Genomic DNA, 21,156 nt, shown 5'->3' with positions numbered 1-21,156 from the left:
GCCTCATTATAAGTAAAGAGACATTATGTAACATCGTGTAACAAGTGACTTATTTAATCTGGGGTCTTTATTCAGCCATGACTTTTTTCAGTAGTCTTTTTTAGTTTCAAGCATTTTAATGCTGTAATTTTAGTTAAGCCTAAAGGTTATTTACAGAAGGGTAACTTTCAAAATTTGAGGGGAAAAAATCTGATTTATTCATTGATAATCCAACCACCAGATGCAAAATACCACATAATCAACTGCAATAAATAGCTAAATCAGTTAACATCAATTAGTGTCTAAGCATACTATACATGTTATCTACAGCATTAGAGCAGATGTTTTTGAAATATAACATGAAGGAACTAAATTGTTGACCAAAGCTTAGTTCCATTATTTAATCGGTAGAATGTTTGCATGGTAATTTTTCTCTTTTTGAAATTGTTTTTATTGCCCTATATTTTATGAAATAGTATGGAAGGAAACTGGTCATCAGTTTAAGTAGATCATTGATATGGTTTACTTTCTGGAATCTAGAGATATAAACATCAGATGTGGGATTTCTAGCAGTTATATGCAAATATAAATTGAGCATAGACTGGAAGAGAAGCCAAGGGAACTTAACTGTGTTTTCTTTTAAGAACTCTAAGAAAAGGGGAATATGATATTAGATAACATGCTGGATTCTGTGATGTCTCTTTACTGACTCCTGCTTTTATTTTAGAATGCCTTAATGTGCTGTGGCTAAAGTTTACGAGAATTGTTTAAGTGAGTCTGTGACTCTTCCTCAATTTGACTTCATTTTTTGCAGATAACCTCAGGGATGGTAATAAGCACATTTGTGTCTGCACCAATCATGTACGTCTCTGCCTGGTTACTGACTTTTCCCACCATGGACCCGAAGCCATTGGCATATGCCATCCAGAATGTTAGTTTTGATATAAGTATTATCAGTCTGGTCTCCTTGGTAAGTATGTTTCAGTGTAAAAATGAATGAGAATCACAGAATGAATTTGAGAATAGCTTGGTAACAGAAAGTTAGGGAGTAAAAATATAATTTCTTATGCAATACAGAAAGCTAAAGCCTACCCATAAAATATAGTATCAGCCTTCTGAGTTTTGTCTTTCCAGTTGGGAGTTAGAGTTATATAACAGACAAGCCATGAGATTTAGTCAAACTTGGATTTGACTCCTGGCCCTGTGACAAACTAGCTGTTATTTCTCTGTGGAGTTACCTAAGCCTCTCTAAGCTTCAATTTTCTCAACTATAAAATACAGATAATAATTTAACATATTTCCATGGTTTGTTTTAAGGATTACATGAGACAATATATGTAAAAGGCATTCTGAAAATGGTGAATTGCTATATAAATACTAGCTATTGTAGAATCATGTTGTAGGAAGGGATCTTTGGGATTAAGACCAAACATCCATTTAATGTTAATGAAACTTTTGGGTATATCTAGCTCAAATTAAATACTTATACACTTGGCAACTAGAGTATCTTGTAGATTGAGTTGCCTGTTGAATTCAAACAGTATTCTGGCTGAAAATAAAAAGACAACTTTTGCTGTTAAAGGAAAGGAGATAAGGATGAATATGTATACTGGCAACAAATAAATGTGTGATTAATGTAATTTTTAAGAAATTTTGTTTCTGTTACATTTTCTTAAAAATGATGCCCGTTGATAAGAGGGCAGTTTCGTAGGGGGAGAGACAATATAAATTTTGATTGACAATGAGGTGAGAAGAAAGAAGGAAATCAAACCAGCATACGTAGCTGACTACTGGGTATCCTTTTAAATATAAAGAATGCAGGAAAATTAATCTTAAGGTGGATGACATGTGTTGTTTGAAGTAAGACAGCCTGGAATGTAGATACCTCACGAGCCAATGTGGTGGAATCAAAAAGGGAAAATTCAAGATAGTGCAGTATAACTGCGTCTCCCACAAAAGCTCCTTTCCTGAAGAGTTGTCTGTGAGCCTGTGTCCCACCCCAGCCACCAAAGGTAGGGATAGTTGGAACGTGGCCCTCCCTGTTCAAGGACTAGTTCTTAAAGACTCTGTCATTTTTGGAGTTAATTTACCATAGGATCTCTCCATGCTTTCTATTTTACTTTACTTTTACTATTAGTTTACATTAATGCCCTTTTGGGAGCTACACAAGTTAAAGTAAATAAAATATTGCAATTCCTTTTTGAACCAGGATAAGAGAATTCTTTAAAGAGGCTAATAAGTAATTAGTAAAGTAATTATAAAATAAAAGTTAGTAATTAATAAGTGATTATAAAGATTAAGAAACCTGAGTAACTTTTGAACCTCTGTGTTTAAGATCTGGTCTTTGGCTATTCTCCTTTTGAGCAAGAAGTATAAACAGCTTCCTCATATGCTTACAACTAATTTACTCATCGCTCAGGTTAGTAAACCTACAGATAATTAAAGCTGTGTTTTTCTCATTGGTTATATTACTATAGAGGAAAAAATCGCTTTGTTGGGTTTTTCCAGGTATAAAGTCAAAAGTATTTTTTTACCAAATACAATTTGATTACAACTAATTTATGCCGAATTTATTAAATACTGCAGTGTGTCTTAACCTATACAAAGTTGAGGCTAATACAGTTGGCCCTCCATATCCATGGGTTCCACATCCTCAGATTCAACCAAAATGGATCGAAAATATTCAGAAAAAAAAATTCCAGAAAGTTCCAAAAAGCAAAACTTGAATTTGCCATATGCCGACAGCTATTTACATAGCATTAACAGTGTATTTGGTATTATAAGTAATCTGGAGATGATTTAAAGTATACAGGAATATATGCATAGGTTATAAGCAAATACTACAGAATTTTATATAAGGAACTTGAGCATCCTTGGATTTTGGTATCTGTTGCGGGGGCGAGGAGGTGTCCTAGAACCAATCCTCCATGGATACAGAAAGACAACTGTAATGACATTTAGTGATAATTTTGCGTTTTTTAATAGAAATAATTGAATCATTACAATTTAAACTCTCTCATAATCTTACTTTTCTGGTTAAATCTTTGCATGTCTCAAATCATAAAGGAAAGAAGTTTACATTTTCTATGTAAACCTTTTCTAAATATAAGGTTAGTATTTAGAATGTTGTCATTATCTGTTTCAATTAAATAGAAAGGCTTGTTAAAGCCTCTGTATAAAAAGTTTTTTAATCATAAACCTTGAAGTTTTAGTATAACTAGAATGCAATAGTTAATTACTCAGTAATAATTTTAAGTGAATAATTATAGTTGCTGTGAATAAAACTCATGAGTATGAGTCATATGAGTATGACTGACTGTTTTTTTATAATTTTTTCTTCAGTCTGTTGTCTGTGCTGGAATGATGATATGGCATTTTGTTAAAGAAAAAAGTTTTGTTGGACAAATTCTGGTGTTTGTTTTATTGTACAGCTCTCTCTACAGCACCTACCTGTGGACAGGTAAGTTGGATCATGAAGAGATATTTAGGTCCCCCTCTCCTCCATCACTTGAGGCCTCAGTTTCTAGTTATCTAGTTGAAGTCTAGTAGTACAGGATTAGGGCATTCACTTGGGCAGTTACACCCACTAACATAGTCTGCAAAGCTGAGTTCTCTTCCCCAATCACTCCTTTTCTGCCTGGGCTCAGGTGGTTTCCAGTCACATGTCCTTTTTCTTCAGGGTCTTAGATTCTAGGCCACAGTCAGCACAGCTCCCCTTTGGAGCCATCAAGGGGGAAAGGCACTAGAAGCAGGTAGGGAAAGGAAAGAATGGGCAGAGAGGGATGAGGCATGTGAGGTGTGTCGCAGAGCTCACTATTAGAATCCAACTGAACTGAATGAAAAATTCTGGCTCTGCCTTAAGCAAATGACTTAACTTTTGCGGTCTCAGTTTTCTTATCTGTAAGCCTGGATTATCACACCTTACAGAGTTATTTTGAGAATCAAATGAAATATGGATGTTTATGCCTGGTACATGGCAGGCACTCAACAAATGTAACTGTATTATTAAATAGAGGGAAGAGCAGTAATATGAGAACGAGAAAAACAAGTGAACAAAAGGGTATGGAAAGAGAAGAATACCCAGGAAGAAAACCTATTTTTCATTTCAACTGGCCCCATAAAGGATATTCAAAATGTTTTAACACATTGCTCTTTTGAAGTATAACATTTATTTGGGTGTGTACATTCTGGTATGTTTGTGAAACATTCAGTCTGGCTGATTTGTATTCATACCACAAATGCAAACCTATAAAATGGCACATAAAAGGAAACTGTAGAATGGTAGCACTGGTTAGGAGGCAGATGTCAGGAAGTGGCTGGGGGCGGGGTGGGGGGGCGGACAGGCCTTTGATTTCATGCCTTCAGGATCAAAGCAGGACGCATCTCAGTCAACAGCCTTTTGAAGTGAAGCAACAATGTGGCGAGGAATTACAAAATGAATTCAGTGCAAACAGGAGAAGGTTTGTGCTTTTTAAAGGCAAGTACACCTTGCAAGGCATAAGAGTTTTCACGAGCTGTCAAGTGAAAAGAGCCTGAATACTTTATTTCCAAATACAGATGAACCAACTTGATCTCTAATACTTAGGTTTATTAAGGTTAAATTTATAATGAGAATAAGAGAGCAGTATATAGATCAATCTGTCAAAAAGCCCCAAGTTTCTCTGATATCCTCTTCAAGCATGCATACCAAAATCTCTCCAAAGAAGCTGTTCTGAATTCCTTGACCTCGATGAAGAATAACCTTGAGATTATTGTGATATAACAGAATTTTAGACCTAAAAGGTCATTTTAAATCATCCTGTTCAGCCATTTTCAGTTTTACTCATTTATAAACCATCCTCATGAATTTTGCCATATCTGCATACCACCTGTCCTTTCTTTCCACCTTAAAACTAACTCACTTTTTTTACTTTAATAAATTTAGCCTTATCTCAGTAAAATCCCAGGTTTCATGTGTTAGTTAAAAATTTTTCAAGCACATGTTAAAATAAACACATAATTAGTCAAAAAATGTTCCCCCCGTGCCACCTACAGTCACCGCACTTTCGGAAACACGGGTCTAGTTTAAATCTTTCATTTTGCCAATGGAGGAAAATAAGGCCCAAAGAGTTTAACTGATTCAGGCAAGAACTCTCACAGCTTCCTCAGTGAGACATCCAGGCCTAGACTAAGCCTGTTCTTCATATGTCAATATTTTCACAAGGCAGGAATGAAATGATAAATGTTGGAATTTTAAAGAGTGCCCTCACTACTATAACACAGTTGGCACTCTTTTGTGATTGGTTACTTGCTTCCCTGGCACTTTAAAAACCTGAAACAGTGTGCAAATGCATTGGGAGGAGCACTGGTATTACAGTGTCTCTTGAACTTGAGTACTGTGTGGGTCCTCTATAAAGAAAAACAATTCTCAAGGATCTCAGTGTTGATTTGTATTATTTCTAGCACAGTGTTACTTAATCTGTATAATCTTAAATCTAGGTATGAATTCCTTATATACAGCTAATATACAATTTTAAAACCAAAGCAGATTCACAGATTAGATTTAAACAAAACTATAAGCTCAGTAACTCTAATTAGCAAAATTAATTGACATGACAAAGGATCTTATTTTGCTAATCTGAATCACAGCTTGAAATGTAAAATGCAACTCATTTTTCTCTGGGTAGGGTTTTTTTTGGTTTGGCCTGGCTCTACTTTGATGTGTGGGTTTATGACCTGGTTATCTTGCTGCTTTTCTCTTCTTCAGACTACCACAGAATGTTCATCTGGACTATGTGTTGTGATATTATTTGGCCTTCACTTGGCTCAAACTTCAGATAAAACCAGATGTAAGCCCTGAAATAACGAGACTGTACTTTGGTTGTAAGATGGTCATCCAGATGATTATCATTGCAAATAAACCAAAAAGACTTAACATTTCTCACAGAAATTTCCAGATCCCTATGGGTCCACAGATCTGAGCTTTAGAAACACTGACAGAGTTGAAGGACTTAACCTTCTGGCAGAAGGCTGGGTTTCTAGTCTTGCTGTGCCCTCTGCTGGCTGTGTAGCTTGGGCAAACCCTTGTTTACATATCTATAAAATGAAGGCATTAAAAAAAAAAAAAAGGAAGGCATTAATTTAGAACAGTGGTCCCTTCCAACCCTAAAGTTCTAAGCTTCTATAGCTATGTAGAATTTATTAAATAAGATGTTACTTCTATAAATAATTGAGTATAAGATATAAGGAAAGCTCTTGAAATATTTGTTTTAAAACATTTGTTTAAATGTTTAAAACATTTGTTTTTGTATTAACTTTATATTATATTCGTATTAAGGTCCATCATTTAGACTTGGTGAATTTTCCCAAAACAAAACCTGTATAAGAATTGCCTGTACTTTCTTAGCACCAGCAAAGTGGGGGTGTTTTTATTTTTAGAATCGTTCTGTATCCAGTTAAAAAAATTTTTTTCCAAATATACTTCGATTCCAAACACATCAGTCAAAAGAACAAAATGATTTGGGCTTTTTGAAAAAAATCTTCATGTATTAAACAAGAAGATTTCAGTAAAGAAGCAATGTAGGAGGGAAAACATGAATGATTCTGAATTTAAAAAACTTGCTACAAAATCTTGGGAAAAGCATTTATGTAAAAGGAGCGAATTCTAGGGCAAGAACTACAGACTACTATTGAAATAAGCTTGGTTAAAGTTCCATGAAGTCTGATCAACATCAAGAGTAATCACCTATCTTTCAATCTCTATTTTTTATTCTTAGGCCTTCTAGCAATTTCTTTGCTTCTTTTGAAAAAGAGAGAAAGGGTACAAATTCCTGTTGGAATCCTCATAATATCTGGCTGGGGGTAAGTTGGTAGTTTTCTTTTTGCTTACATGTTCCCACATACACAGTTACTATTCATCCTCTCTTTTTTTCTCTCGCTTTTTGTTTCTCTCCCTCTAAACTCTTGTTATTATAGGATTCCTGCTCTCCTTGTTGGTATTCTTTTGATAGCTGGAAAACATAATGGAGACAGCATTGACTCAGCCTTCTTTTATGGAAAAGAGCAGGTGAGAAGAGTTTATTGACAGTTCTGTTCTTGAGAATGTCTCTCTTTAGCTTCTTAATGTGTTTTGCTATACTTAAATTAAAATTAATTTTGAAAGTCTATTCCAGTTTATTGCCTATCACACTGGTGATCCTATGTCACTTTGTTAACTCACACCTCAAAATGCAGTAAAGATTTTACATGTCTATAAAAAGGAAAATGAAATTGAAAAAGAAGATTTCACATGTTTAATTAAGTCTGTTTGTAGCTGAGGATTTCCAAATATTTGAAACTTAACTGGGTCTTCTTAAGCATACTTATGAATTATGTTCCCTTTATTGGAGGAAAGGGTGATTAATTTAAAGCCATTTAATAAGTTAGCAGTAATAATAAAAGCCAAGTTCTTGACTTTCAATTGTATCATACATATAAATTTCAGAACAAAAAGTATTTGGGGAAAAAGTGTGCTTGAAAAGCTATTGAGTAGGAGGCTTCTGAGACCTGCTGAATCAGAAATTCCCAAGGATTTGTGTGGGTTTTGTTTTTGTTTTTAATTGAAGTATAGTTTGGTCTACAATATTACATTAGTTTCAAGTGTATAACATAGTGATTCAATATTTTTATAGATTATACTCCATTTAAAGTTATTGCAAAATAATGGCCCTATTTCCCTGTGCTGTACAATACACCCTTGTTGCTTGTCTATTTATACACAGTAGTTTGTATCTCTTAATTCCACATCCCTACCTTGCCCCTCCCAAAGATGTGTTTTTTAAGAACTTCCTAAAATGATTTTGATTTCTTACCCTTTTTTTCTGTTCTGTAATTTTGAATTTTATTGGATTGTTGTGAGAATAAATAAGATTATCCAGATAAATGACTTAGATTAGTGCTGGCATATAGTTAGTATACAATAAGTATTAGCTATAGTCACTTATTTTTAGTATTATCACCATAACAAAGTTTCTAGTTGAAATACACTTGAACTGTGTACGAAAGCAAGCAAAATCTTTGAAGTAAAGAAAAAGTCTATAAGTAATCATTTAGATTACTTGTAGAGGAAACCAAGGACATGATGCATAGTGAAAGAAGCATCTAGAAATCTCATTTGATTACAAGCAAACCCTAATTTCTCTTCAAGTAACTTACATTCCTTCCATACTCTTCCTCTTTTTTAAGAACTACTGTTGTAGAGCATTTATAGCTATGGAGATAACGCATTTTCAACCAAAAAAGTGCCCTTAACCTTGTCTACTAAGATTTCAAGCTGGGATTGTGAAAAGTGGCCTAACGTCTCTTTGCAACGTTGACAGATGATCATCACGGCAGTCACCCTGTTCTGCAGCATTGTGATAGCCAGCGTATCACTCATGTGTATGTACCGCACCTCCCAAGCAGGACGCTATGAAGTTTTCGACCAGTCTCAAGACCACAAAGCAGCAGAGCCTGGAAGCACTGCTTTCGAGGACAGTCCAGTGCTGATAAATGAACCTGAACCTTTTACAAGTTCTATCCCAGAAACAAGTATGATCCTTAATTATAAAGAAACTCTTACATGCCTGTATAGCCTGTATCCTAAATGTTTTTAAGGAAACTTCCTTGAACTATCTTGAATATCACAGGTATTTATGAAATGAGGAATTTGAATCATAGTCAATAATAGAAAGAGCTTGCAAGTTCATTTATTAGATTCTTGTTTATAAATCTTTTGTGAGGATAATCTTTTTTTAAATCCTAAGACTTCCTTGGTCCTGAGAGTTGAGAGAAGAGTAACAACTGAAGGAAGGCCCTTTCTAGGAAACTAAGCACCTGTGTCTGTTAATTTACCAACATCGTATCAGGTAAGCACCATCAATAAAATGAACTAAAGAGGATTGATTGAAGCAGGGTTAATGGTGAAAGTTGGGAGTTGGCAAACTACAGTGGGCCATCTGTTTCTGCATGTTTCAAGAGCTAAGAATAGCTTGTACATTTTTAAAGAGTTGAAGAAAAATTTTAAAAGACAAATATTTTATGACACTTGAAAGTTATATGAAATTTAAATTTCAGTGTCCATTACATGTGATTGGAACATAACCATGCTTATTTATTTATATATTGCCTATGGATGCTTTCACGCTATATTGGTAGAGTTGAGTCGTTCAACAGAGATTCAATGGACTGCAAAGCCTAACATATTTATTATCTGGCCCTTTATAGAAAATATTCGGCAATCCTTGGTATAAGTGAAAATATGACCCTAACCAGTGACTTTGTTAATGTGTTAACGGTTATCGGATTTGCTTCAATTCGTGAAGGGAACTCAGCAATAGAGTATGCATTTTGGATTCATTGGTGCATGTGGAGATTTCATAGACATAGACCACTGTGCTAGGAAGTGTAAATGATGGTACCTATTTTGTTTACAGAGTGTGTGGAGTAGAGAGATGACTAATCTTAAAACTATTAGTTGTAAATAGCAATAAGTAAAGAAAGAGCAAAAATAAATCTCTTTTTAAAAAGAGATTTTAAAAAGCATTTTAACTAACTTAAAAGGAAGAAGATCCCACAAATCTTACTGTCTTACATTGCCTTCCTTCCTCTCTCCTGTCCTTCCTCCCAAACTGGAAGTAGATGGCATGGGGGTTAGAAACACGGATCTGGAGCCAGTCTGCCTGGGTTCAAATCTGACTCTACAATTTACTATTATTTGGTCTTAGGCAAGTTCTCTGTGCCTTGGTTTCCATATTTAATGCTGCTAATACCAACTACATAGGACTGCAGGTTCCCACTACATAGGACTGTAGTTTGGCAGCTAGTGATTTACATTAACCCTGCTTCAATCAGGTCTCCTTTAGTTCATTTTATTGGTGGTGCTCACTAATTTCTTTGTCAGATCCTTTGTGATTATATCATCATAATTTCATTCTTTTGAGTCCTCTTGACTATTTTCTCTTTTAAAACAGAAGTTCAAGGATTATGTGTATGCTTTCACTAAGATTTTAAAAGCCACTTTTCTGAAGTCTCGAGTACTTTTCTGATCATGCCCAGCATCCTTTGCTTCCTCGCTTTCTTTGTATACTCTCACATTTATCCTATAAATCCATCTACTTTATGTTTTCAGACAGGGCGTAAAGACCACCACTCTCTACATCTTCTTCTCCTGCGAGGGTTTTAGAACTGGCCACCAAAGGCCTGTGAACATGTGTGGGGAGTCCTAAACTAAGTGTCTTAAGCCCGGAAACTTCTGCTACGTCTCTACTGTCCTTTAAAAATAGCAAATAAACAGTACCATAGATGCTCTTTAAATCCTGTCATCGTCATCTCTAGCAGGAAAACTGGCTTGCACCTTTTTTTTGTATAAGTAAATGGAGAGCCAGAAGACAGCTATGGCTTATCTCAATAGAAAATCTTCTGCAGTGTTTATACTTCCCTCTCCTCTTATCTCACTGCTTTATAATTGCTTTATAAATTTTCAGTATAACCCACTGGAGTGTAAGTGCTGTGACTGACTTGCCCATCACTATAGCCTCAGCACCTAGCATGGTATCAGGCTTCCTATACATGTTTAGTAATATTTGTTAAATGAATGGATAGATGCATGGGTCGATAAGATGTGCCATGATTTTCTGAAGCTACCCTGAAAACTCCTGTGGCAAAGCACTTGTTTATTTGCCTATTCACCCATGTTCCTAGGAAAAAGGTTTTTAAACCTGTCTGGTTATTTTCCTTCCCTAAAGCCTGCTCTCTTCTGCTTTGCTAGTAGTATTAACACATAACACATTAGATGTCCAGCCTGGCCTCCCCAAATCTCAGTAATCCAAAGTAGTTCACTCCCTTCTGCCCCTCGCTACACATTTGTCAGAAACACATGATTTGCTTACACTCTAAGTGTGGAATTATAATCGAAAGGAAAATTAACCTATTTTACTATGACAGCAAAGGTTCAGTTAATAAAAGAGAAGGCCATATCATCTCTCTTATATATGGAATCTTAAAAAAAAAAAAAACAAGCTCATAGATTCTTTAAACAAGATTCGTGGTTGCCAGAGTCAGGGAGTAGAGGGTAGGAAAAATGGGTGAAGGGGGTCAAAGGGTAAAATAAAAAAGTAATAAATAAGTATGGTGTATTACTGAGCAACATACAAACATACATACATAAATGAGAAGGCTAATGGGGCACTTACACATCCTTCTTACATTTGAAGGGAAAAACTGCCATATGTGTGTGTTCCCTATACATATGTCATTGGAATGGGCTGGCTTTATATCTGTTTTCTTAACAATTTTATCTTAGTGAATTTAAGCCTTCAAATTTATGAAGGTAAGAGGGCAGGGCCAGCTGATTTCTGTATTTTCTTTTCGATTATTCTGTGGCATCGTTATCTTAAATTTAGAAAGACATTTGTAATAGCTTATTATAGATTATAGTCTTTATACTTTGAAATCTTTTTTTGTTTTGTTTTTAAGAACACTACTGAAAAATTAAAGCACATTATCAATGAAAGGTTCAGCCTATGAATTGTTCCTTTTTAGTACATTAAGTTTTAATACAGTTTATCACTGAAGTTATTCTATTATAATCCATGTCAAGGAGCACCGTGTCCATATATATGAGATGTTTTAAAGGACACTGCATGCAGTTCTCTGACTATATAGAGGTAAAATTACAGCCCTATAGCAGATGTCTCAGTATGACTTGTGTAAACCAGTTTACCTATAAACCAGCAAGAGGCTTTCAGCAGTATATATCTAAAAATAAAAAAAGAATACAACTGCTTTTACTGCATCTTCTAAACTAGTAGGAAACATGTTCTTGAAAGAAGTGAGTTTTGAGCTAAACTTAGAGGAGGAGAGGGTTTGGATGAAATCTATGTCAAATTAGGCCAGGAGACTCAAACATGAAGTTTGTGGAGGACAACTAGAGAATTGTCCTGAAAGAAGGGAAGGGCCTTTGTTGAATAGTGGGAGTGGTTGGATGGGGGAGAGGGGCCGAGTCCTAGAGAGCTTTCAAATTCAGGCTAAGCTTTCAAATTCATGCACTAATGCTAGTGCATGTTTTCAAGGAGAGATGAAATCAAAGCTGTATTTTAGGAAAGTGGTCAAATTCTTATTTCCCAAAGCACAGTGGAAACTAATAAAACAGCATGGATAAAAACATTTTCCTTAAAAAAAAAATTAATTAATTATGGGAATTCCCTGAGGGTCCAAAAAAGATATCAGCTGGAGAACAAACAAACAAAAACATTTTCCTTGTCTCACACAAAGAAGAGACAATATGTAAAAGACTGATCCTTTGTCTGCCACTCTTTAAATGTTAGCTTCTGTACAAGCACATTTGAATCCTTTTTTTTTTTTTTTTTTTGCGGTACGCGGGCCTCCCACTGCTGTGGCCTCTCCCATTGTGGAGCACAGGCTCCGGACGCACAGGCTCAGCGGCCATGGCTCACAGGCCCAGCTGCTCCGTGGCATGTGGGATCTTCCCGGACTGGGGCACGAACCCGTGTCCCCTGCATTGGTAGGCAGATTCTCAAGCACTGCGCCACCAGGGAAGACCCTGAATACTTTTTGATAGATACCCATACAATGTGGCTGTATGGAAAATTTGTGTTTGTGTATGAATGAGTTTGGGTTTTTTTTTTTGTTTTGGGGGGTTTGGTTTGTTTTACTTGGCATCTCTTCATGCTGTCCATTCCTGTTGTGCTTGGACTCTTCCCTCACATGGTATTTTGTCTATATAGGTTGCTGCTTCTGCTCCATGGAAAATGGTGAAATATGCTGCCCATCCACAGAACCAGTAGCAAACATAAGCACCAGTGGCTCTGTGACTCCCTCGTTTGAGGAAAGTAAGTGCCTCTGGCAGGGAGCTCAGCTCCGTGCTCTGTGACGACCTAGATGGGTGGGATGGGGTGGGTAGGAGGGAGGTCCAAGAGGGAGGGGACGTATATATATACATATAGCTGATTCACTTCATTTTACAGCAGAGACTAACACATCATTGTAAAGCAATTATACTCCAGTAAAAAAATAATATAAATATATATTTTAAAAAAGAAAGAAAGAAAAGTAAGTGCATCTGGGCTATGAGGATGGGCCTAAAGAACAAAAGATTCCTTATTCTTATGCCTTAAAAGAACTTTATATAGAATTTCTATAGAAGCTACTGTTTGAGAATATTCTCAAAAGAAAGTACAAATAGTATAATAATTGTGCATACATAGGGTACTGATTTTTAATTTGCATGGAAATTTTCCAATAAATTTAACCCAAGTGATAATTCCAAGAAGTTTGCCCTAAGGACCATTATTTTTTGGGGGCTCTTGTTTTAGAAGCTGAGACTTTTCCCCCACTCCATTCCCCCAGGGCCAGGACTAATTAGTTACTGCTTAATTACATTTGGAATCCACGTGCTTTAAAATATGCCCTTTCTTATAAAATAAGAAAAATCTTTACAAGTAATAACCTTTTGGCATATAGACTAAGAGACTAAATCACACTTATGGTCTGAATTCCAAATTATTTAAGACAGCTGAATACATTTATGTGAAATTGCAGTGTACCTTCAGTTAATAATGCTTATTTTTAATCAAAGTAGAAAGGGAAACCCTAAAAAGTCCTCTTTATGATGGAGCGTACGTCAACTGTTTTGCTGTCATTATGTTTTTATATAAGAAATGTTGTGAGGATTATAAGAAACGATGTGTGCAAATCACTTAGCACAGTGAGTGGTATACAAACTAAATGCTTATTAAACATAGTAGCAGCAGCAGTAGTTGTTGTTATTATTCAGGTGGGATTTATACTTGACTGCTTTCTGCTGGCTAGGAATGAATCTTAAATAGTAGAATTCATATTTCCATAGAAAGAAGTAAAAATACATCAGAGGTTGAGCCTTCACTGACTTTCAATAGGAAACCCCTCCTGGCACTCAGATACATGTGTTTCAAGTTTTGTGTGCCTCTTTTCTAAAGCTGATATTTCTTTACATCAGAATTCCCAAGGGTTTGCCTTGCTTTTTCTTCCCTATACAGTATACCTAATAGTAAAGTCCATTAGCAAACTCAACATGTGATTTGATTCAACAACTTTTTTTAGCCCCCCAAAATCCCCTTACAATTTTCTTATCTATCATTTCTCCATTAATAATGCTGATTCCTGAAAATTTTTTTTAATTATAGGGGCTTCTTAGATCTTCTGATCCTATTTTACAAAAATTATATAGAATGAGAGCCATCATATAAGAACTTCATCTGCCCACATAATTTAGTACCATTCCTAAGCCTGAAATAAAGAAAGTCTAAAGGAAATCAAACCATGGACAAATGAGAATTTTTAGAGTTTAACAATGTGATTAATTCCTTGTCGCCAAAACACTGACACACCACAAAGGCAAAATAAATATCGCAATGTGTAAAAAAGGCAAATAAAAGATAGTAAAATTTATTTTTATCCATTTTTATAATACTTCTACATAATGTTTTAAGACCAGGTTTATTATATATACTGCTAGAATTTTTCTACACCAGTATGTACCCAAATAATTGTTATAAAATAGGATCATACTACAGAAACTGTTTGGCAGCCTGGTTTCTTTTTACTTTTAACCTACTTTTATTGTGAACATTCACCTGTGCCATTAGCTATTGTGCCAGACCATGTTTAATGGTTGTACATGTTCTTTTCTAAGAAGAGCCTTTAGGAAGTATAAATTTTTGTTCGCTTAAAGGTAAGAGCTGTAAAGTTGTGTTTTTTAATCTCTGACTTTTTGTAATAAGACTGTATGTTAGACTAGCATCTATTTTGTAAAAATGTTTTCCCCTGCATTTGATGCCTTAGATATCGTGGAGCTGAGGTGGGAGAATTAAAGGTTTCTTGTGAAAGGCCCCTCACTTCTCTTTTAGGCCAGAGAAGAGTCATGTTGTGATTTGGACTTAGTTCCATATGCGAACAGAACAAAGTGTATAATATTTTTTATTTGGTTTCTTAAAGGTCTTTTCTAAGGCAAATTTTAAACTCTTTAATGAAAGGCAAGTGGTAGTAGTAAATTTGTTTTGCTCTTAGCCAAAATAGGGTATTCATGACCTATTTACACCAAGGTGTAGATTTTTACATTTTTACAAAATTACCCCAAGGTGTAGATTTATCACAGGTGAAACTTGAGTTATTAATTTAGCCTTAAAAAGAGTGTGTGTGTGTGTGTGTGTGTGTGTGTGTGTGTTACATTGTTAAATAATGTAGAAGAGAACTATTGCGCACTACTTGTATTTTGGGGAGATAAAAACATTCTACAAGTAGAACTCTCCTAAAACAACATGAAGGAGACTTCCTTGGATTTCAACTAAAATAAAATACTGATTCTGAGCTGAATGTGCATATGTGGTGGTTTGTTTAGGAAGTCATTATGAATTTAAAATGCATTCAGATAAAAAGCTCTGATTACAAATTATTGTACTTACTGTTTTATAGATGAACATTGTGTGAGTCGCTGTAACTCCCAGAGCTGCATATTAGCCCAGGAAGAGGAGCAGTATCTACAGAGTGGAGACCAGCAACTGACTCGACATGTGTTTTTGTGTTTACTTCTCATCATTGGCCTGTTTGCTGTAAATGTTTCTTCTGATTTTGTTTTGGGGCCATTTCTTTAAATGTTTGGCAAAGGTTTTTTTCAGGCATCTGGAGAAACTTAGCTGCTCCTTCACATGGGGGTGGCAGTTCAACCATCTGAATCCTAATCTTGAGCTAAATGTTTTTTGGGGGGGAAAGAATGAATAATTCACATTACTCTGTTGCCTAAGTGCTTCAATGGCTTATTTTGCTTAGAATACTTACTCATCCTATGCCTTGAACCTAGAATTTGGGGTAAAACCAGGCATCTCCATGATGTGTACAGGACCACTTACTCCTAACATATTCCTTGACTGACTTCTGTGGATAAATGACTACATGGTCTCTCAGAAGATAGTCCTCAGATAAATAAACTTTTAGAAATAATTTTATATTATGAAAATAACATAACCACTTCATACAATGGATACTTACAAAATAGAGAAAAGAGGAAAAATATCCATCATACTACTGCCTTCTCTTTTTCAATACATTTTTCATGGTTCTAATAATACATTCAGATTTATGTCTTGCTTTGTGACTTATGTCAAGCATTTTCATATTGCTGCAAAGTGTTCATAACCATTACTTTAAATGGCTCCTCAATAAACCATAGAGGAGAAGCATTATAATTCACTCAACCACTTCCTTATGGATCTATGGATCATTCCTAGTGTTTCAGAATGCTCTAATAAACATCTCCGTGAAATATATTTCCTTATGATAGATTCTCAAAGTTGGGAAACCTGGATCAAAGAATATAAATATTTTTGTGCCTTTGGATGCATTCTACTAAGTTGTTTTCCAAAGAAGTAGTATAGGTTTGTAAAGTACTCACCAACATTGAATATTATACATTTTTTATTTGATAATTTTATAAGTGAAATATAGCACTTCATTTTTTAAATGCATTTCTTTGATTACTAAAGGGTTTTTAAAAAATTAGTTCTATGTCCTCTTTAGTGAATTACCAGTTATTGTATACTTCTTTGTGATAGTTCAAGTGTAACTTGCCTAGCGATAGGAGATGGACCATATAACCCATGAAGAAACCCCCTTACCCTTTCCAAACTGGGATGCTCATTACATAGAATCATATCAGCCAGCACCATTTTAACTGCTGTTTAAGAACAAAAATCAAGAAGTAAGAAATGCAGCCAAGAACTGCTGCTCGGTGATGTGATTGTTTTCACTGTGTAAAACTAATTTTAAAATCAGACCTGTCTTCGGCTAGTCGAAGTCCTGATGTATTATGTAAGCTTCTGTATTATGGCTCATGTCTTCTTGCTTCAAATCTGATCAGAATAGATGCTGCTTGAATGACATCTGTCAAGAAGAGAGGTTGAAACCTCTTGTTTGAAAGACAGAGCCTCTATATTCTCTTGGTGTTTTTCCCTTTAGTTCTTTTCTTCCTAATTGTTAAGTAGATAAGTTATTGTACTATGTTCTGGATAGAGAGAAATGATTAGCTTGCTTCATTTTAAAGTACTATTTTCTCCTTCCTTTACAGAATCTTTCCAGTTGTTTATGGTGGCTATTCAACCAAGAGCCTGGGAGACTATATGTTGAGTTACAGTTTTTCTGTGCTGTGTTTAACTTTGGCCAGGTATTTATTTACTGAGAACTTTGAGGGGTTTTTGTTTTCCTGGATGGTTTGATGGTGGGGGTGGGGGGATGGTACGGATGTTGTTGTTTTCTTTTAAATCAAAAGGGTTTAGTTTGTTTGCCAGCTGCTGGTATGCGTGACAGCTGGCAGCTGCTGCCTATCTCCTAGTAGAGATGAATTATTATATTGGTTAAAGTCATCAGAATGCACACTGAGTGTTTCAATCAGAAATACCAAATAGTTTTTTGCTTTGGTTTTGAGATAAAGAATGATAATTTAGCAGGGACAAGATGTTCCAAGTTCTTTTTAAACTTTGTTGTGGCCTTAATAAGTTACTTTGGCAAAATGACTTAACTTCTCTGAGCCTTTAGTTTAGCAACTTATTTTAATGCACATCATTTCATTTACATTTTGATGTTTCTTGAACGACAGGTACTTAAATCCTTTAAAAAAAATCATGTGGTATATAAATAAAATTTGACCAGGGATAGTAGATACCATTCCTTGAGAGTTTACTATATGCCAAACATTTTTAAGCACTTTACATTAATTATTTCATTTAAACATCACAAGAATATCTGCAAAGTAGACTTGTCACCCCCAGTTTAAAAATTAGAAATTAAAATTCCATGAAGAACTAATATGATAGGTGCTGTTGTCTTTGTTTATGTCACTATTAAAATGGATATTTAAGGGTAAATGATATTTTAGATATTGGGAAAATATTTTGATGTAAAAATTTAATTGTCTTCAGTCCCTTACTTTTTTTTTTAAAGATTTTTTTTTGGATGTGCACCATTTTTTTTTAAGTCTTTATTGAATTTGTTACGATATTGCTTCTGTTCCATGTCTTGGTCCCTTGGCCACAAGGCATGTGGGATCCTAGCTCCCCGACCAGGGATCAAGCCTGCACTCCCTACATTGGAAGGCGAAGTCTTAACCACATCCCTTACTTTTTAATTAAAGAATATTAGTTCCAAGATTAATTATCAGGTTGAAAAAACTACAGTACTTGAAATCATTGCGCTTGCCTATTAAACCTGAAATAATTGGCCATATGAGTTAGTTAACATTTATAAGTAGACACTCTTGCAAGTTTTTCCCTAACATTAATTTCTTGAAATATTTCCAGTTTGCTTTGCCTTTATTATGGGAGCAAAAATGGCTATATTTAGACAGACAAGTGACCTATCGGTTTATTATAGACAGACATGAGCATCCCAGGGCTACCTCACTCTGTGATACTGTCCAAGATTTGATTTTGTACCCAAGAACTATAAAATACTAGGTTGAAAATCTTAGTCTTACTCAGCATTTTGCATTCAGAAAGCCCACTCCAAGCTGAGCCATCCCAGGACTGGGACTGACAAAGCTCCGCAAACAGAAGCTAATGCCAGGAATGTTGCATTTGAAATATTGTCCCCACAGCTTATGGCTGAAGTGCTTCAAAGGAGGGAGACAGATACAAAACCTGCTCCCATTCCATTTTTCTCTTGGGGAGTTGTGGTAGTAAGATCATTCCCTTTAGGTGGTTTATAATTTGAGGTGAAGACAGGTAGGTCCTTCATGTCATTGCATTTTCCATCCCACCCACACCAAGCTGCTCTAAAATCCTTACCCCACTGTGCCTGACAGATGGCAGTTCCCAGCCTCTCATCTCCCCAAGGCAGTCCTGATTGTCCTGATATGTGGCTAATATCTGGTGCTAGTTTGCCTCATCACTCCCAAATTCTTCAAACCCTTTCCCTAAACACTAGCCAATTTCATTTCACATAAATTTTTTTCAGTTACTTCATTATAATCAGAACCTATAGCACTTGTTAATTCTATAATTTCTGAAGTTTTAACAGAAAAATAATAAAGAAGTACGTAAGCATAATGGGAGATATTTTATTTTCTTTTTAGAAAGGGGAAAAAAGTCATATAGCCCTTAAATGTTTTCATTTTTCTCCAGTAAGCTAGCTTGCCAATGTGGTTGTTCAGCACTCACTTTTTTCACCCATCATAATTAGTAGGAAAGATGACTGGGAAGAGGTAGCCAAGGACCATACAATCATCCCTCAGTATCTGAGGGAGACTGGTTCCAGGACACCCCTCAGGTACTAAAATCCATGGATGCTCAAGTCCTTCATATAAAATGGCACAGTATTTGCATATGACCTATGCATGTCCTCCTGTATATTTTAAATCATCTCTAGGTTAGTTACATCACCTTAATTGCTATGTAAATACTTGCCAGTATGCGGCAAATTCAAGTTTTGCTTTTTGGAACTTTCTGGAATTTTTTTCCCAAATATTTTCAATCCACGGTAGGTTAAATCCCTGGATATGGAATCTGTGGATACAGAGGATTGACTGTACGTGCCATCAGGCACTGAACTTTAGAGGTATTGTCTGTGTGTTCTATTTAAAATGTTGCTCTAATCACTAGAGGTTTACTTCCCCAAGCAATAAATATTTTGGCTTCCATCATTTCTCTGTCTTAAAATTTATTTTAGAACTCATAAAATATAACTTTTTTTTCTTCCATAGGGATTTATTTCCTTTGGCATCTTTGGATTGGACAAACATTTAATCATCCTACCCTTCAAAAGAAGGTACGTTTAGTTTTGAAATAAAGCTGTAACTGTAAAGGTGATGACAAAGCCATTCTATTAAGATACTTATATTTTTAAACCTTTAGAAACTACTAGGAAACCACAGAAAGGTTATCTGCTGATTCACATATTTGTTGTAAATAATTGCCGAGAAAATGACAGAAGAGCTGTCATTAATCCAACATTTTAATTTGTATTTTAACAAGAATTGATGGACACTGACTTCTATCTATGCCATTAACTACATAAAGTAAAATGAAACTTGAAAATGTATTTAGAAATGGAAATAGTAGGTGATGTGCCCCCAAAGGTCTATATTTGATTGTCTTTCTTGTTTGACAACAGGATTTCTCTTTCTGTCAAACCGACAATTTATAGAAAACTCAAGTTTTCTTCTTTCTAAATTTCAATTTTTTAAAATTAACTTGGTGAAGAGTTTCTTTGAATTCAGATCAGGAATTTCTTTATGAAAAATAATGAAATGAGAGCACTTCACCTTGGGGGTGGGAGGAAGTGGTGGAGGTAGAGGGGTGAATCCATACTTCCTCATTTGTTTTCAAAGTCAAAATTAGTAGAAACTAGAAGTGCTAGTGGAATTTATCCTATTGCCTATATAAAAAGTGCCCAGTAAATGGTCCCTGGGCATTTAGCAACTAAAATATAGTTGCTAGGGTCACAGTCCTTTCATGAAAGAAGAAAAGCATAATAGGAAAGTCACTGCACTTAGTTATTAGCTTCATAATGTTGATTGGTTAAAAGAGTCAACAGATCTATTGTCTGGGCTGGCAAAACAGAATTGTTTTGTACTCCAGGTCTCACTATTTGTCTCTCTGGTACCAAAATTGGAAAATGATTAAATAATATACTTGATCTCTATACGTTATTTTTTGTGTTTTAAAACAGTAGAATGTAGAATGAGAAACTTCATTTTTTGGTAGTTACTGAAATGGGTCCAGCATGTCTGGAGGGTTTATAAAATGTTCAAGTCCCCCACCCCAGCCACCAAATGCAGGTTAAATATGTTTCTGCTTCAGAGACTAAGGATGTCTGGGTGTTGTAGATGACAGCTGTGGTGAGTGACAGTTTTGGAACAGCCATATTGATGGGGTGATAAGCAAGAAGGGGCTCTCTCTCAGGGCTTTTCTTTCCTTAAAAGTTGCATCCTTAAATTTTGGTTTTTAGACTTGAATTCCTATGGAACAATAAAGAAACAGCAGAAAATAGGGATTCTTCTGTTCCTGAGGAAATAAAAATGACCTGTCAACAGTTTATCCATTATCACCGTGACCTCTGTATCCAAAACATTGTGAAGGAAAGAAGGTACGTACAGGTTCTAGATAATTATATTTTAGATGATTAATTTTGGCT

At 35.4% G+C, this 21,156-nt stretch overlaps 1 protein-coding gene across 5 annotated transcripts in view; it reads left to right on the top strand.

The window, feature by feature from the left end:
- GPR155 (G protein-coupled receptor 155) overlaps positions 1 to 21,156 on the top strand; it is a 55,785-nt gene that overhangs the window by 15,852 nt on the left and 18,777 nt on the right. For all 5 annotated transcript variants that reach the window (XM_024732851.1, XM_024732849.1, XM_024732853.1 and 2 more), the window contains 11 exons: positions 794 to 949; positions 2,315 to 2,398; positions 3,322 to 3,439; positions 6,735 to 6,819; positions 6,934 to 7,024; positions 8,316 to 8,526; positions 12,723 to 12,827; positions 15,448 to 15,584; positions 17,096 to 17,191; positions 19,724 to 19,788; positions 20,971 to 21,108. In XM_024732851.1, the coding sequence (XP_024588619.1) occupies positions 794 to 949; positions 2,315 to 2,398; positions 3,322 to 3,439; positions 6,735 to 6,819; positions 6,934 to 7,024; positions 8,316 to 8,526; positions 12,723 to 12,827; positions 15,448 to 15,584; positions 17,096 to 17,191; positions 19,724 to 19,788; positions 20,971 to 21,108 (1,286 nt within the window). The remainder of the gene's footprint in view (positions 1 to 793; positions 950 to 2,314; positions 2,399 to 3,321; positions 3,440 to 6,734; positions 6,820 to 6,933; positions 7,025 to 8,315; positions 8,527 to 12,722; positions 12,828 to 15,447; positions 15,585 to 17,095; positions 17,192 to 19,723; positions 19,789 to 20,970; positions 21,109 to 21,156) is intronic.

This window comes from Neophocaena asiaeorientalis, unplaced genomic scaffold, assembly GCF_003031525.2.
Source record: "Neophocaena asiaeorientalis asiaeorientalis breed wild unplaced genomic scaffold, Neophocaena_asiaeorientalis_V1.1 scaffold96, whole genome shotgun sequence".
Lineage (NCBI taxonomy): Eukaryota > Metazoa > Chordata > Mammalia > Artiodactyla > Phocoenidae > Neophocaena > Neophocaena asiaeorientalis.
The sequence above is the reverse complement of the archived record's forward strand: the minus strand, read 5'-3'. Positions and strand labels throughout refer to the sequence as shown.